Source organism: Anthonomus grandis, chromosome 12, assembly GCF_022605725.1.
Source record: "Anthonomus grandis grandis chromosome 12, icAntGran1.3, whole genome shotgun sequence".
Classification (NCBI taxonomy): domain Eukaryota; kingdom Metazoa; phylum Arthropoda; class Insecta; order Coleoptera; family Curculionidae; genus Anthonomus; species Anthonomus grandis.
In genome coordinates, this window is record NC_065557.1 from 447,302 (window position 1) to 461,703 (window position 14,402).

At 31.1% G+C, this 14,402-nt stretch overlaps 1 protein-coding gene across 2 annotated transcripts in view; it reads left to right on the plus strand.

Moving 5' to 3' along the window:
- The window catches only part of LOC126743349 (protein C-ets-1), a 160,330-nt gene that overhangs the window by 76,064 nt on the left and 69,864 nt on the right, over positions 1-14,402 (plus strand). For both annotated transcript variants that reach the window (XM_050450388.1, XM_050450389.1), the window contains one exon: positions 4,347-4,463. In XM_050450388.1, the coding sequence (XP_050306345.1) occupies positions 4,347-4,463 (117 nt within the window). The remainder of the gene's footprint in view (positions 1-4,346; positions 4,464-14,402) is intronic.

A 14,402-nucleotide genomic window follows, 5' to 3' on the forward strand; every position in this document is an offset into this window, starting at 1 on the left:
TAGATTTTAAATAAGACTTGGATAATCATTTTTGACTTTTGACAGATGACCACCATTTTCAAAATTTTGTTTAAAAATGATAAAATGCATCTGAAACGGTTGTCTTTGATTTCTACGTGAAATTCTATGAAATTTGATGGGTCACATGCCATACTTTGCTCCAATAGTTTTTAAGATATGCGTGTTTAAAAAATGTCAAATTTAGACTTTGAACGGACGTGGAGCCAAAACTATTTGAGATAGAGAAAAACGGATTTCACTTTCTTAAACTAACTTTTTAGGACCTATATGGTAGTATAGATTTTAAATAAGACTTGGATAATCATTTTTGACTTTTGACAGATGACGTCAATTTTCAAAATATGCTTTCAAAATTATAAAATGCATCTGGAATGGTTGTCTTTGATTTCTACGTGAAATTCTATGAAATTTGATGGGTCACATGCCATACTTTGCTCCAATAGTTTTTAAGATATGCGTGTTTAAAAAATGTCAAATTTAGACTTTGAACGGACGTAGAGCCAAAACTATTTGAGATAGAGAAAAACGGATTTCACTTTCTTGTACTAACTTTTTAAGACCTATGTAGTAGTATAGATTTTAATTAAGGGTGTGCGTTTTTGACTTTTGACAGCTGACCACAATTTCCAAAATATGCTTTAAAAATAGTAAAATGCATCTGATATGGTTGTCTTTGATTTCTACGTGAAATTCTATGAAATTTAATGGGTCACATGCCACACTTTCCTCCAATAGTTTCTCAGATATGCGTGTTTAAAAAATGTCAAATTTAGACTTTGAACGGACGTAGAGCCAAAACTATTTGAGATAGAGAAAAACGGATTTCACTTTCTTAAACTAACTTTTTGGGACCTATATGGTAGTATAGATTTTAAATAAGACTTGGATAATCATTTTTGACTTTTGACAGATGACGTCAATTTTCAAAATATGCTTTCAAAATTATAAAATGCATCTGAAATGGTTCTCTTTGATTTCTACGTGAAATTCTATGAAATTTGATGGGTCACATGCCATTATTTCCTCCAATACTTTCTCAGATATGCGTGTTCAAAAAATGTCAAATTTAGACTTTGGACGGACGTAGAGCCAAAACTATTTGAGATAGAGCAAAACGGATTTCACTTTCTTAAACTAACTTTTTGGGACCTATATGGTAGTATAGATTTTAAATAAGACTTGGATAATCATTTTTGACTTTTGACAGATGACGTCAATTTTCAAAATATGCTTTCAAAATTATAAAATGCATCTGAAATGGTTCTCTTTGATTTCTACGTGAAATTCTATGAAATTTGATGGGTCACATGCCATTATTTCCTCCAATACTTTCTCAGATATGCGTGTTCAAAAAATGTCAAATTTAGACTTTGGACGGACGTAGAGCCAAAACTATTTGAGATAGAGCAAAACGGATTTCACTTTCTTAAACTAACTTTTTGGGACCTATGTGGTAGTATAGATTTTAATTAAGGGTGTAAGTTTTTGACTTTTGACACCTGACCACAATTTTCAAAATATGCTTTAAAAATAATAAAATGCATCTGAAATCGTTGTCTTTGATTTTTACGTGAAATTCTATGAAATTTGATGGGTCACATGCCATACTTTGCTCCAACAGTTTCGGAGATATACGCGTTTAAAAAATGCCATTTTTACTCTTTCAACGAACGCAGAGCCAAAATTATTAGACATTGAGAAAAATGGCTTTCACTTTTCTATTATAAGTTTCCAAAACCTTTCTATTGACATAGATTTTAAATACTAAGGTTATGAGTTATAATTTTCGCATATTGACAGATGACCACTTTTTCCAAAATTCGCACCAAAAGTGAAAAAATTCACATGAACAGATTGATTTTGATTTTGAAGTCGCAATTTGAAAACCGTTTCTCTCTTGGTCCTACAACCCTTTAAACTTAAAAAAAGGGCCAATTCCCGACTGCGAATATCTCCAAACCTGTTGGACCAAACTGTGACATGTGACCCATCAAATTTCTTAGAATTTCACGCAGAATTCAAATATGTAAAAATACCCTTGACTTTTAAAATTCAATTGTAGTGGTAGGCCATGATATTAAGAACTAAAAACGATCATCCTTGCATAACTCGATTAATCAAAGCAGAAACTATCAAGATAATCAAACCAATAGAACAACCGCTGACCACTTTATTTAATCCCATTTAATTGGCCAATAAATCTATTGAATGATCAATCACATCAGGGATCGATTTCATAGTAGCGTATGCGCAGGAAGCATAAACAAATCGATAACCGAGTAACTATTACCGAAAACATCGTGCATAACTGAAAATCTAGTTAATTAATTGTTTGATTAACATCAATTGTGTGTTAACTAGTTTGATATGTCATCGGTCGGTATCATCTAATTGCTTAATTGACGGTAATGCGCGTTATGGGAATTTCAGCTAATCGCATTTAATAATTAAAATGCGTCCATTTCCTTTTGTTTCTTTTTTTAATTATTACATAGTGTATAATTGACATCTTAATTATTGGGGTTTTATATGATGGAAATCATGTTCGTGTATGACCACCTTATGCCCGTGATAAGATGAATCAAATTCTGCGTGGCATTTATTTTTCCAATTGCAATTATTTCCTTGTCAAATATCGAATTATTAAATCACTCTTAAAGTGAATTATAATTACGACCTTACAAGTTGTATTTAACACAATACGACCCGTATACGGCCATTGTGTTTTATAAAGAAGGTACTTCAATCAATAAAAAAATAAAAAGCTGAAAATCTGTCGCTTTTAAGAAACGTGTGTGCGTCCTTTAGGCGGACTCTATTATGCCTTAATTTATCGAATTATGTCAATTAGTTTGGCTCGTATTGTTCCATTCTTGTTACGTTCATACGACGCACTTGAGGCCGTTTATCTTGATGATTTATGAGAGGTTCTCTTGATTTTTATTCTTTAGTTTATTATGTGAGTATTGTTTATTGATTAGGGAGCAAACTTATGTTTTCTCGTTATAGAAACTTCCGTTATTTTAAATGGGAGACTTTTTGGATTCTACGTGAAAATCCATGAAATTTCATGTGTCACATGCCATAGTTCGATCCAATAGCTTTTGAGTTATTCGCAGTTGAAATTTGCCTCTTTTAGGATTTTAAAGGGTTGTAGAGCCAATAGTGTTTAACATAGAAAGAAACGGTTTTCACATTCTGATTTAGCTCATCAAAATCAAATTATTCATTTAAGTTTTTTTACTTTTGGCGCAATTTTTGGAAATAATAGAGATTTGTCAAAAATGAAAAATGATCATTTAAATCTATGTCAACAGAAAGGTCTTGAAAATGAGAATAGGGAAGTGAAAACCATTTTTCTCTAGGTCAAATAGTTTCGGCTCCACGTCGGCTCAAAGTTCAAAAAACGACCATTTTCAAACGCTGATATCTCGAAAACCGTTTAACCGAAATATATCGTGCGACCCCTCAAAATTCTTAGAATTTAATGCAGAATCTAAAAAATATAATAAAAACTCGCCCTAAAATTCAACAAGCCCAAAAAACAAAATTAAACCTCTAATATTTGTTGCAAAGACCTTGACGAAGAGTCATAAGTTATAAAAGTTTACTACGCGAAGAAATCAATTTGCAATTCTAAATTTAGCGTTCCGACGGTGGACAGGTGCCGCTGCCCCGGCTCCAGTTTACAACTTCTCTAATAGCCAATAAAACCGCTTTTATTTCTTACTGAGCTTACATGCATTAACCTTAAGATACACGATGGAAAATTAAAAAAAAAAAAAGGAGATTTATAGGCACGCACGGGAATATCAATCGGTTGTTCATGAAGATGCAGCGGCATAAAATCACGAATTAAAATTCGGCATTGAATGGGACGACGATGGTTATACCAACGAAACCGGCGATTCCATGAATGGAATTATTGGCAATAATAAAGTGAACTGCATAACGAATTACGCGGTTTTATCAGCATCGATATACCAGGGAAATTCGAGAAATAGCTGTCATGGTTATTCGTGGCGCCCTCCCAAGAATGTTATTATAATAAAAATCTTGCAACCCATAATCCCAATTTAAATTAAATGACATAATTCGTAACGTTAAACACTCATTTCCTCTCTAGTTTGAACGGTTTAAGTGACGTGGGTTTTATACATTAACGTGTCGTTCAAAGAAAATATTTCGCTCTCTTTCGAGTTACCCTCCTCGTAAAACTCGAGTACTATTTAACCCACCCCCGTAGCGATTTTGCCATTTTGTTCTTACATACGAGGGTTATGTAAAAAAAAAAAGATTTTTAACAATTTTCTGTTTATTTTTAGATATACCGACCCAGGTGCCCCCGCTGACCCCGGGCACGAACAAAACCATGGCGGAGGCGCTCAAGGCGTCTTTCGCGTCATGGGAAAAGGACCAGTTAAGGCTCAATATACCGAAAGGTGAGTTAGTTATTATACATTAATAAAGACTATTCCAAGATGGCCGCAATGAGTTACGTTTAAACAAATATGTCCATAACACCAATGAATCACGCAAGCGATTCCAAGGATAATAAGATAATTTATGCTTAAAATTCAATTGTTTCGTTTTAATTTGACCACCCATCGTCGACGTAATCGTAGCTCGTATTGACGTCAAGCACGTGCTTAATCAATAATTATTATGATTATTGGAAAAATGGCAGCCCATTATGAATGTCGCAAAATGCCCGCGAACAAGTGTGGGACTACCTTAAAAAGGACCACTTGACAACTGACAGTCATACGTCTACGAAAATAGGTTATGTTGTAAATAAGTTAGGTTATGGTTATAGTTCAAAGTTCAATGTGTTTATTAGAACGAATTTTAAGTGTAAAAAGGATATTAAAGCCCTATAAATATATTATAATGATTACGTTAGTCGAGAATGTGGCACTTTTAGTGCCATTGAAAATAATCCTATTTTATCGTAGTTTACGTTCAGTGTCTGTGCCCCAGTTTTGGATACAAAAACAACCAAAACTAGCATTTTTAATGATCAAAGTACATACCTACCTACAGCCTGTTCTACACAGAATTTAATATGGACTGATACCTTTTCTCTGAAGTTCTCTGCGGTAAATATGACGCATATTTAAATAATTACCGAAAAAAATTATGTATATTACAAGGCCACACAGGTGATAAACATAATTCAAACTAAATTGTACATATATACAGGAGGTTCAGTAAAAGAACTTACAAAAATAGGTTATGTTGTTTTTTTCCGAGAGAGTTGCCACTTTTGCATTTAAAAAAGGCCTAAAATTAAATATAAGTTGGTCTACAAATTATAACATATTGCCAAAAAACTGTATTTGAACAACAAAGCTACTAGTTGTTCCACACAGGATATATGGACTACTCGACTAAAACTTTTTTTGTTCATCTAAATGGGGTATGTTTTAGTAATTAGTACTCACTAACATGTTTATTGCAAGGCCCCTACATGTAACATAATCATAAACTAAACCAAAATTCACATATTTACACTCGGGAGTTGCTGTCTCTGAAGTTGTAATCGAAACCTGTCTGAGGCCAGTAAAGTTGATTTAGGGCTCTTGTTTCACTACTTATATGCTGGAAAAATTATTTTGTTCATTGAGAAGCTCCACAGGGGACACACACATAATTCAAACCAAATTTCACATATATACAGGAGGTTCAGATACACAGAAATAGGTTATGTTGTAAATAAGTTAGGTTATGTATATAACAAAAAGACCTGAAACTAAAATAAAAGTGTACTAATTATAAGTAAGTTGTTCTTTATGATATTTGAAGAATTTTGTTTATTTTCAAAGTATTTAATAGTATGTCATCAGTTATGGAGAGCAGTGGGTTCCAACTCGACTGCTTGGAATAAATTTTTTATTTCTTCCAGTCAGATGAGTGCAATTAATCTTCTCACATATTAAGGTAGTGCATAGCATTAGGTTCTAACTCAACTTTGTGAAAGTAAGTTATTTTTCTTGTAGTCATTTGCCTTTCCCTAACCAGCTTACAATAATAGTGTAAACAGAGCAATAGGGTTCAATTCAACTCCCTGGAAGAATTTTGTAAAACATTTCTTGCATTGGCTTGTAAACATTGGGAATGTTTTAGTATTCACTGGGAAAATAATGTTTATTGATACACCCATGAAACCAAAATTCATTTATATACACTTGGGCTGAACAAGGAGTTACATCAGCTCGGGGAGTTGAAGTTGAAACTTGCCCGAGGCCCAATGAAGTTGATTTAGGGTTCTTGTTTAACTACTTATTATACTGGAAAAATTATTTTGTTCATTGAGAAGCTCCACAGGGGATACACACATAATTCACACCAAATATTCTAAAGATTCAGATATACAGAAATAGGTTATGTTGTAAGTAAGTTAGGTTATGTATATAAAAAAAATACCTAAAACTAAAGTAACAGTGTACTAATTATAAGTAGGTTGTTCTTTATGATATCAACAAGAATAATTCTCTATAGGTATTCTCAAAGTATTTAATAGCATGTCATCAGTTATGGAGAGCAGTGGGTTCCAATTCAACTGCTTGGAATAAATTTTTTATTTCTTCCAGGCAGTTGAGTACAATTAATCACCTCACAGAAGGTAGTGCATAGCATTAGGTTCTAACTCAACTTCCTGAAAGTAAGTTATTTTACTTGTAGACATTTGCCTTTCCCTAACCAGGTGACAATAATAGTGTAAACAGAGCAATAGGGTTCGATTCAACTCCCTGGAAGAATTTTGTAGAATATTGTATTTCTTGTATTGTTTTGTAAATATTGGGAATGTTTTAGTTTATTGATACACCCATAAATCAAACCAAAATTCACATATATACACTTGGGGTGAACAAGGAGTTACATCAGCTCGGGGAGTTGAAGTTGAAACTTGCCCGAGGCCCAATGAAGTTGATTTAGGGCTCTTGTTTAAGTACTTACTGGAAAAATAATGTTTATTAGAGGGCTCCATAGGTGACACACACATAAATTAAACCAAATTTCATATATTATACCGGAGGTTCAGTAAAGAGTTTACAGAATTAGGTTATGTTGTAAATAAGTTAGGTTAAGTTGTTTCCATTTTTATTACACTAAAAATAAAATACAACATAAATTGTCAAAAAAAGCGTCTTTTAACAGTAACAGTAAGGGATATAAGACTCTTGTTCTTCATTAAAATGTTCTATAAAAAATCAAGGAATATGCCTGTGAAGAAGCCATATTTAGTGATGTTTATATGTTGAAAGTGGGTGTAAGGCTGCACTAATGAAGTTGGAGGCAAAAAGGAGCTGTGAAAAGTGAGTTTTTATAAATGTGCTCTAGTAATGCATGTATATTGTGACCATGTCAAAAACAAATTCATCGAGAAATTATGATATTATCTGTTCGACATAAGGTCACTGAGTTTGAAGTCCTATATCTCGAAAGCTAGTGGGGCTATTTGCATGAAACAAAAAGCAGAATATTGTCTAAAACATTGACAAATAATTTTGAGATTGTCCAAGTTTTCTTATACTGCTTTTCAGCAAGAAACTTTCTTCTCTAAGATATCCACCTGATACAAAATTTCCTAACTCGAAGACTATTGTAAAAAGTGATGACTTAGTTACAATTTGCAGAAATGTGCACTAGTGCAACGGTCATGATTGCCTTCTGGCCATGCATAATATGACAATTTCCTATATTTTTAAAAAATTCATTGAGGAATTATGAAATATTTGTTCGCTATAACTTATGTATGGCTGGAGGTCACTCAGGACTAAGAAATTCTCTAAAACAGGACACAGTTTTATAGAAAAAGGGTAATAGTAAAGAGAAATGCCTGTATAGATAAAATCCAAGAAAGATGTGCATTATTCAAGGTGGTCACTTAGTTCAAAGTCCAGCTATAGGAGCTTGGAGCTATATACATCAAAACAGAATATTGTCTAAAACATTCAAAACAAATAATTTAAGTACTTAATCATTTTGACATTGGACAAGTTTCTTTGCACTACGGTTCAACCAGAAAATTTCTCCTTTGAGGTAGACACTCGATACAAAGTCCCATATCTCCAAGACTAATGTGAAAAGTGGTGAATTAATTATATATAGTTTTCATAAATGTGCACTAGTGCAATAAAAATGATTGACTTCTAGCCATGCTTAATGTATAATTTTTAAAGAAATTCATAGAGGAATGTCTGCTCGACATAATATGGTCACTCAGTTTGAAGTCTAATAACTCAAAAACAAGTAAAGCTATTTGCATGAATCAAAAAGCAGAATATTATGTAAAATATTGTGGTTCAAAACAATCTAAGTAATAATTTGAAATTGTACGAGTTTTTTGTACAGTTGTCCAACAAGGAACTTTCCTTTTCATGTTATCCACTTGATACAAAATCCCATATTTTCAAGACTAGGGTGAAAAATGGTGACTTAATTATTGTTTTCATAAATGTGCACTAGTGCAATAAAAATGATTGACTTCTAGCCATGCTTAATGTATAATTTTTAAAGAAATTCATAGAGGAATGTCTGCTCGACATAATATGGTCACTCAGTTTGAAGTCTAATAACTCAAAAACAAGTAGAGCTATTTGCATGAATCAAAAAGCTGAATATTGTGGTTCAAAATAATCTAAGTAATAATTTGAAATTGTACTGCTGTCCAACAAGGAAGCTTCCTTTCCATGGTGTCCACTCGATACAAAGTCCCATATCTCCAAGACTAATGTAATTATATCAATGAAACAAAAAGCATTCTTTACATACGCCAATAAATAAGGTAAAAGTGTCTCATTTAGAAGAGATTTCATCAAAACAACTTTCTGCACCAATTAATGTTCAAGAATAGGTCAGAATCACAATAGGCAACAACCGGGGAGGGTTTCATATTAACCCATTTTAGCAGCGAGGGTGTATGAGTAGTAACGAAGAGTCGATTTCCATTTTTATTGTACCGAAATGCAAGGAGCATTAATAATTACCGTAAAGTTCCATCGTCAGTTTTAATTTCGGCTCTTTGGTAACCGCGTCGCAGTTTTATACGGTCACCGAGCGCGATTTATGAAATTTTACGGGACATGTGTGTATTGTTTTGAAGGCCGATATATTGGATAATTCTTTTGTAAAGCGTTACGGTTTCTAAATTCGGTAACTCCTAAAATCGTTTGGGTATTTGAATGAAACAAAAAGGGTGATTTTCATTTCCCTGCAAAAGTTATCCAGTTCGAGCAATAGTAACGGAGTTGTTGATGTTTTTATGTAGGCGTGCCTAAGTAGCGATTGGTGCAATTCATCTGTATCTCGTAAACGCATCACTCATAATTCCCGCGATGTTAACTTAAGAAAAAAAAAGAAAACACGTGTGCCAGATATTATTATTTCTACATTTCTCAGAAATCATTCGTGCCAAAAATAGATGCGACATTTCGGGTCTTTCGTTTATTCATACATGTATCGATAACGAGAAATGTGAACATAAAGCTTTAATGATTATTTTATAGTGTAAGGCCATCTGTTGAGCGAGTGCGAAATTAAGTTTGGCAAACTACTGACGTTTGTACCTGTCATACGAATATTTGTACAAAATTTCAAATTTGTATCTTGTCAAGTTTTTGAGTTATGGAGATTTTGTCAAATTTACAGAAAAAAAATTGTACTTTTCAAAAAAAATTTTTTTTTTACAAAATTTAGTAAATATTTTGGAAAACGCTGAAATAGGTGTCCAGTCAAAATGTCTAAAGAATATTTGTACAAAATTTCAAATTTGTATCTTGTCAAGTTTTTGAGTTATGGAGATTGTGTCAAATTTTCAAAAAAAAAAATTAACTTTTCAAAAAAAAATTTTTTTTAGAAAATTTTGTAAATATTTTGGAAAACGCTGAAATAGGTGTCCAGTCGAATTGTCCAAAGAACATTTGTAAAAAATTTCAAATTTGTATCTTATCAAGTTTTTGGGTTATGGAGATTTTGTCAAATTTTCAGAAAAAAAATTGTACTTTTCAAAAAATTTTTTTTTTTACAAAATTTTGTAAATATTTTGAAAAACGCTGAAATAGGTGTCCAGTCAAATTGTCCAAAGAATATTTGTACAAAATTTCAAATTTGTATCTTATCAAGTTTTTGAGTTATGGAGATTTTGTCAAATTTTCAGAAAAAAAAATTGTACTTTTTAAAAAAAAAAATTTTTTACAAAATTTTGTAAATATTTTGGAAAACGCTGAAATAGGTGTCCAGTGAAATTGTCCAAAGAATATTTATAGAAAATTTCAAATTTGTATCTTGTCAAGTTTTTGAGTTATAGAAACTGTCAAATTTTCAGAAAAAAAAATTGTACTTTTCAAAAAAAAATTTTTTTTTTTAAATTTTGTAAATATTTTGGAAAACGCTGAAATAGGTGTCCAGTCAAATGGTCCAAAGAATATTTGTACAAAATTTTAAATTTGTATTTTGTCAAGTTTTTAAGTTATGGAGATTTTTTCAAATTTTCAGAAAAAAAAATTGTACTTTTCAAAAAAAATTTTTTTTTACAAAATTTTGTAAATATTTTGAAAAACGCTAAAATAGGTGTCCAGTCAAATTGTCCAAAGAATATTTGTACAAAATTTCAAATTTGTATCTTGTCAAGTTTTTGAGTTATGGAAACTGTCAAATTTTCAGAAAAAAAAATTGTACTTTTCAAAAAAAAATTTTTTTACAAAATTTTGTAAATATTTTGGAAAACGCTGAAATAGGTGTCCAGTCAAAATGTCCAAAGAATATTTGCACAAAATTTCAAATTTGTATCTTGTCAAGTTTTTGAGTTATGGAGATTTTGTCAAATTTCCAAAAAAAAAAAATTGTACTTTTCAAAAAAAAATTTTTTTTAGAAAATTTTGTTAATATTTTGGAAAACGCTGAAATAGGTGTCCAGTCAAATTGTCCAAAGAATATTTGTACAAAATTTCAAATTTGTATCTTGTCAAGTTTTTGAGTTATGGAGATTTTGTCAAATTTTCAGAAAAAAAAATTGTACTTTTCAAAAAAAAATTTTTTTTACAAAATTTTGTTAATATTTTGGAAAACGCTGAAATAGGTGTCCAGTCAAATTGTCCAAAGAATATTTGTACAAAATTTCAAATTTGTATCTTGTCAAGTTTTTGAGTTATGGAGATTTTGTCAAATTTTCAGAAAAAAAAATTGTACTTTTCAAAAAAAAATTTTTTTTACAAAATTTTGTTAATATTTTGGAAAACGCTGAAATAGGTGTCCAGTCAAATTGTCCAAAGAATATTTGTACAAAATTTCAAATTTGTATCTTATCAAGTGTTTGGGTTATGGAGATTTTGTCAAATTTTCAGAAAAAAAAAATTGTACTTTTCAAAAAAAAATTTTTTTTACAATATTTTGTAAATATTTTGGAAAACGCTGAAATAGGTGTCCAGTCAAATTGTCCAAAGAATATTTGTACAAAATTTCAAATTTGTATCTTATCAAGTTTTTGGGTTATGGAGATTTTGTCAAATTTTCAGAAAAAAAAATTGTACTTTATAAAAAAAAATTTTTTTTACAAAATTTTGTAAATATTTTGAAAAACGCTGAAATAGGTGTCCAGTCAAATTGTCCAAAGAATATTTGTGCAAAATTTCAAATTTGTATCTTATCAAGTTTTTGAGTTATGGAGATTTTGTCAAATTTTCAGAAAAAAAAATTGTACTTTTCAAAAAAAAAATTTTTTTACAATATTTTGTAAATATTTTGGAAAACGCTGAAATAGGTGTCCAGTCAAATTGTCCAAAGAATATTTGTACAAAATTTCAAATTTGTATCTTATCAAGTTTTTGAGTTATGGAGATTTTGTCAAATTTTCATAAAAAAAAAATTGTACTTTTCAAAAAAAAAATTTTTTTACAAAATTTTGTAAATATTTTGGAAAACGCTGAAATAGGTGTCCAGTCAAAATGTCCAAGGAACATTTGCACAAAATTTGAAATTTGTATCTTATCAAGTTTTTGAGTTATGGAGATTTTGTCAAAATTTAAAAAAAAAATTGTACTTTTCAAAAAAAATTTTTTTACAAAATTTTGTAATTATTTTGGAAAACGCTGAAATAGGTGTCCAGTCAAAATGTCCAAGGAACATTTGCACAAAATTTGAAATTTGTATCTTATCAAGTTTTTGAGTTATGGAGATTTTGTCAAAATTTAAAAAAAAAATTGTACTTTTCAAAAAAAATTTTTTTACAAAATTTTGTAAATATTTTGGAAAACGCTGAAACAGGTGTCCAGTCAAATTGTCCAAGGAATAGTTGTACAAAATTTTAAATTTGTATTTTGTCAAGTTTTTAAGTTATGGAGATTTTTTCAAATTTTCAGAAAAAAAAATTGTACTTTTCAAAAAAAATTTTTTTTTACAAAATTTTGTAAATATTTTGAAAAACGCTAAAATAGGTGTCCAGTCAAATTGTCCAAAGAATATTTGTACAAAATTTCAAATTTGTATTTTGTCAAGTTTTTGAGTTATGGAGATTTTGTCAAATTTTCAGAAAAAAAAATTGTACTTTTCAAAAAAAATTTTTTTTTACAAAATTTTGTAAATATTTTGGAAAACGCTGAAATAGGTGTCTAGTCAAAATGTTGAAGAATATTTGTACAAAATTTCAAATTTGTATCTTGTCAAGTTTTTGAGTTATGGAGATTTTGTCAAAATTAAAAAAAAAAAATTGTACTTTTAAAAAAAAAAAATTTTTTACAAAATTTTGTAAATATTTTGGAAAACGCTGAAATAGGTGTCCAGTCAAATTGTCCAAAGAATATTTGTACAAAATTTCAAATTTGTATCTTGTCAAGTTTTTGAGTTATGGAGATTTTGTCAAAATTAAAAAAAAAAATTGTACTTTTAAAAAAAAAAATTTTTTTACAAAATTTTGTAAATATTTTCGAAAACGCTGAAATAGGTGTCCAGTCAAATTGTCCAAAGAATATTTGTACAAAATTTCATATTTGTATCTTGTCAAGTTTTTGAGTTGTGGAGATTTTGTATAATTTTTAGAAAAAATATTCGTCAGAAAATGTTTTTTTTTTAATAATATTTTGTAAAATGCTTAATTACGTGTACAGTAAAATTGTCCTAAAGGATATTTAATTTATTATTAATGCTGCATCATATGTCAGAAAATAGTGACATTATTTAACAAAACATGCCTCATTTAATTCCCAAATTATACAACGACTTTAACGTGAATCGACAACGTAGCGTCTTCAAAGGAGGACCGCGGTGTTTACATTTTAATCAATCCCCAGATCTCGATGTTCTTACCTGCGTTTTTAGGTACTCTCGTTAACCATTCCGGTGTTTACCTTTTCGGAAAAAACACATTTTGTGGTTTCGGGTATTAAACGCGACCGAACGGGTAATTAGGATCGATGGGTTAAAGCAAATCGGCCTGTGGGGGATCCACGCACGTTCCGAAGATAATAGGATTAAGATCATTAAATCTTAAGAGGTTTAAGTGTCACAATAAGAAGGGCATATTATTAGATCTGAAGTCACAAGATGGCGCACCTAGTCACGGCGGCCATTTTGGATCCAATTTTTTTTTTCCATAGCCTCCTACTAAACAATCGTGGGCGAAATGGTGCCGCCCCCCCCCCCCAATAATTGGCGTGCGGTGGACCGCGACTCTATATATATTATCAACCTGAAACATCTCTCAGTGGTCCGAACAATGGCGCACAATACCACGGATTTTGTTTATTTTTAAAATGGAGCGTTCATATACGATGCTGCTTTTCAATAGCGGCGGAAACCCCCCCTGTGCCCCCCATTCGTTTTACACGTATCATCTATTTAATCATATCCGGTGCCTCCCTGGCCCCTGATCTCTCCTCGTTCCACCTGTAGGTACGATGAGCTGAAAATACCATAGCGCCGCCGCCTTTTAAGCGAAAATAGACGCTCTCTATTATTCCCCCCGACGTGTTTGTTAATTTATAATTGGACCAGTGACAAATTGATTCACATATCATTTTAAATAAAATATTCGATATATATAGTGTATCCTGTTTACGGGATTTTTATTCTTTGCGCCATCAGCTTAAAAGGTCCCTCCGTCCAGTGTCCATCCTTCTTGTATCTTGACATACATAATTATAATATACGCTGACGTTTCCCATTTTCAAGATGGCGGCCCTATAGGTACGTCATTTCATACGCCTACTTGTTTTTTTTATAGTAAGAATGGCATTTTCAATATAAGGAAGCCATCTTGAAAACAATGAGGTTTGACGAAATTTTCTGTCTGGTTGTAGTTTTGTATTAAATGGCAGCCGTGAGTTGTCAAGTTGGACAAAATGCCCGTAACTCGAAAATTTGATGAGATACAAATTTGAAAT